The sequence below is a fragment of the Centruroides sculpturatus genome, unplaced genomic scaffold (assembly GCF_000671375.1).
Source record: "Centruroides sculpturatus isolate CEXI.00-Female unplaced genomic scaffold, Cexi_2.0 scaffold2033, whole genome shotgun sequence".
Classification (NCBI taxonomy): Eukaryota; Metazoa; Arthropoda; class Arachnida; order Scorpiones; family Buthidae; genus Centruroides; species Centruroides sculpturatus.
The window spans coordinates 1-1,569 of NW_019386347.1; the positions used below are offsets into that span (position 1 = coordinate 1).

The 1,569-nt window shown below is 30.7% G+C and overlaps 1 protein-coding gene across 1 annotated transcript in view; it reads left to right on the plus strand.

Moving 5' to 3' along the window:
- The first annotated feature begins 872 nt into the window (after positions 1 to 872).
- Positions 873 to 1,569, plus strand: part of LOC111614640 (protocadherin-23-like) — a 22,011-nt gene continuing 21,314 nt past the window's right edge. The window contains exon 1 of the mRNA XM_023356006.1: positions 873 to 1,009. Coding sequence (XP_023211774.1) covers positions 875 to 1,009 — 135 coding nt within the window. The 5' untranslated portion in view covers positions 873 to 874. The remainder of the gene's footprint in view (positions 1,010 to 1,569) is intronic.

Genomic DNA, 1,569 nt, shown 5'->3' on the forward strand with positions numbered 1-1,569 from the left:
ATCCAGGCAAAAAGCATAATCTTCTGTATCTAGTTTTCTTTCCTGATTAGATTATGTCTACCTACTAATATATTATATACAATATATAATATATTTTTCACTGAAAAAAGTACGGAGGGTATCGAGTTGCTTATTATAATATCATCCGATCCTTACATATGAATGTATTGTATTGATATGTATAATATAATAACCTACATTACATTAAACAATATAAAATGTGATTATAACGTTATGTATCTCTTCTAAATATGGAGTGATCAAAATAAAAAATAAAGTATAAATGACTTTAAAAACTTTATATAACAAATTTAATAACAATAAGATAAAATTATAAATGTAAAAAAAAATACAAAAATTTATTGTACAAGGGATTCAAACTTGCATATTAACACTCTTCATGCAACACTTTAACTAATCATGTCACACAATGAACACAAGTGATTTTTCTGTGTAGGTATTAATAATTCTGGAAGAACTTTAATTGTAACTTTCTGGAGAATGCCTGAATAGTGCAGCTTTGGAAGAGTTTAAATATGAGTAAATACTACAAGTCCACAAAATTTCATTGAAATCAGTGATGGCAACCTCCTGGGTTCCCATTGTTAGTATCCAATTTTTAATAATAGAAGATTTATAGCTTGATTTCATTAAGGTGATAGTTTGGTTGAATATCTATATATTGAGCTTTGGGATGTTTAATATAACTAATGATCAAAACAGGGCTAAATTTTTGCACTGTGGTCCAGGGACAACACTTCTACTTGCCCTTTGTGTCTACCCGACATAAGAAAACAGTATTTAAATATTTAATTACTTACTTAATTCTTAAAATATAGTTTGAAGTTTTTTGTAAAATTTATTGTTTCAGGTAATGGCAACAGATTCAGACAGTATTCCAAATTCCCAACTTACCTATGCTATTGTAGCAGGAGATCGACAGAATCAATTTGAAATAGACCATTTGAAAGGCTACATAAGTGTTTCATCTAGTTTAGATAGAGAAAAGGTAAGTTCTATTCTTCTATTTTAATTTCTAGTTCATTTAGATTATATTAATATACAGTATTTAATGAAAGGTCAAATAATCTTGTAAATAAAAGCAAAATTTTGTTTGCTTGTTTGGGGCACATATGTACCTGTGTGTGGCTTTTGTACACATGGTTGTATTTTGATTTTCAATGTCGTTGAATTTTTTTCTCTTAATTTTTTTTTTGAAAATTTATCTGTTTTCTTCTTTAAATACAGGTAGCCCTTGGTTTACGCTGACTGAACTTACGCCGATTCACAATAACAACCCTGTGCAATTTGCCATTTCACAGTGTAATTCCCTGATTTTCCCTATGCCAGACTGATTTTCACTTCAGTATTGACGTATTTACTGAACCATGACATTGTACATTCGTTAAAACAAAGATCTTTATTGAATATACAGTTGTCCCTCTATAGTCCGACGTTTTTTAATCCGACATGCTCAGTAGTCCGACGCACCTCCCGTCAAGGTACCCGTCCCCGTTACGTGTCTGCTTGCACAGAAGCATGTTGTGATGTGAATCTCCCCATCCAATT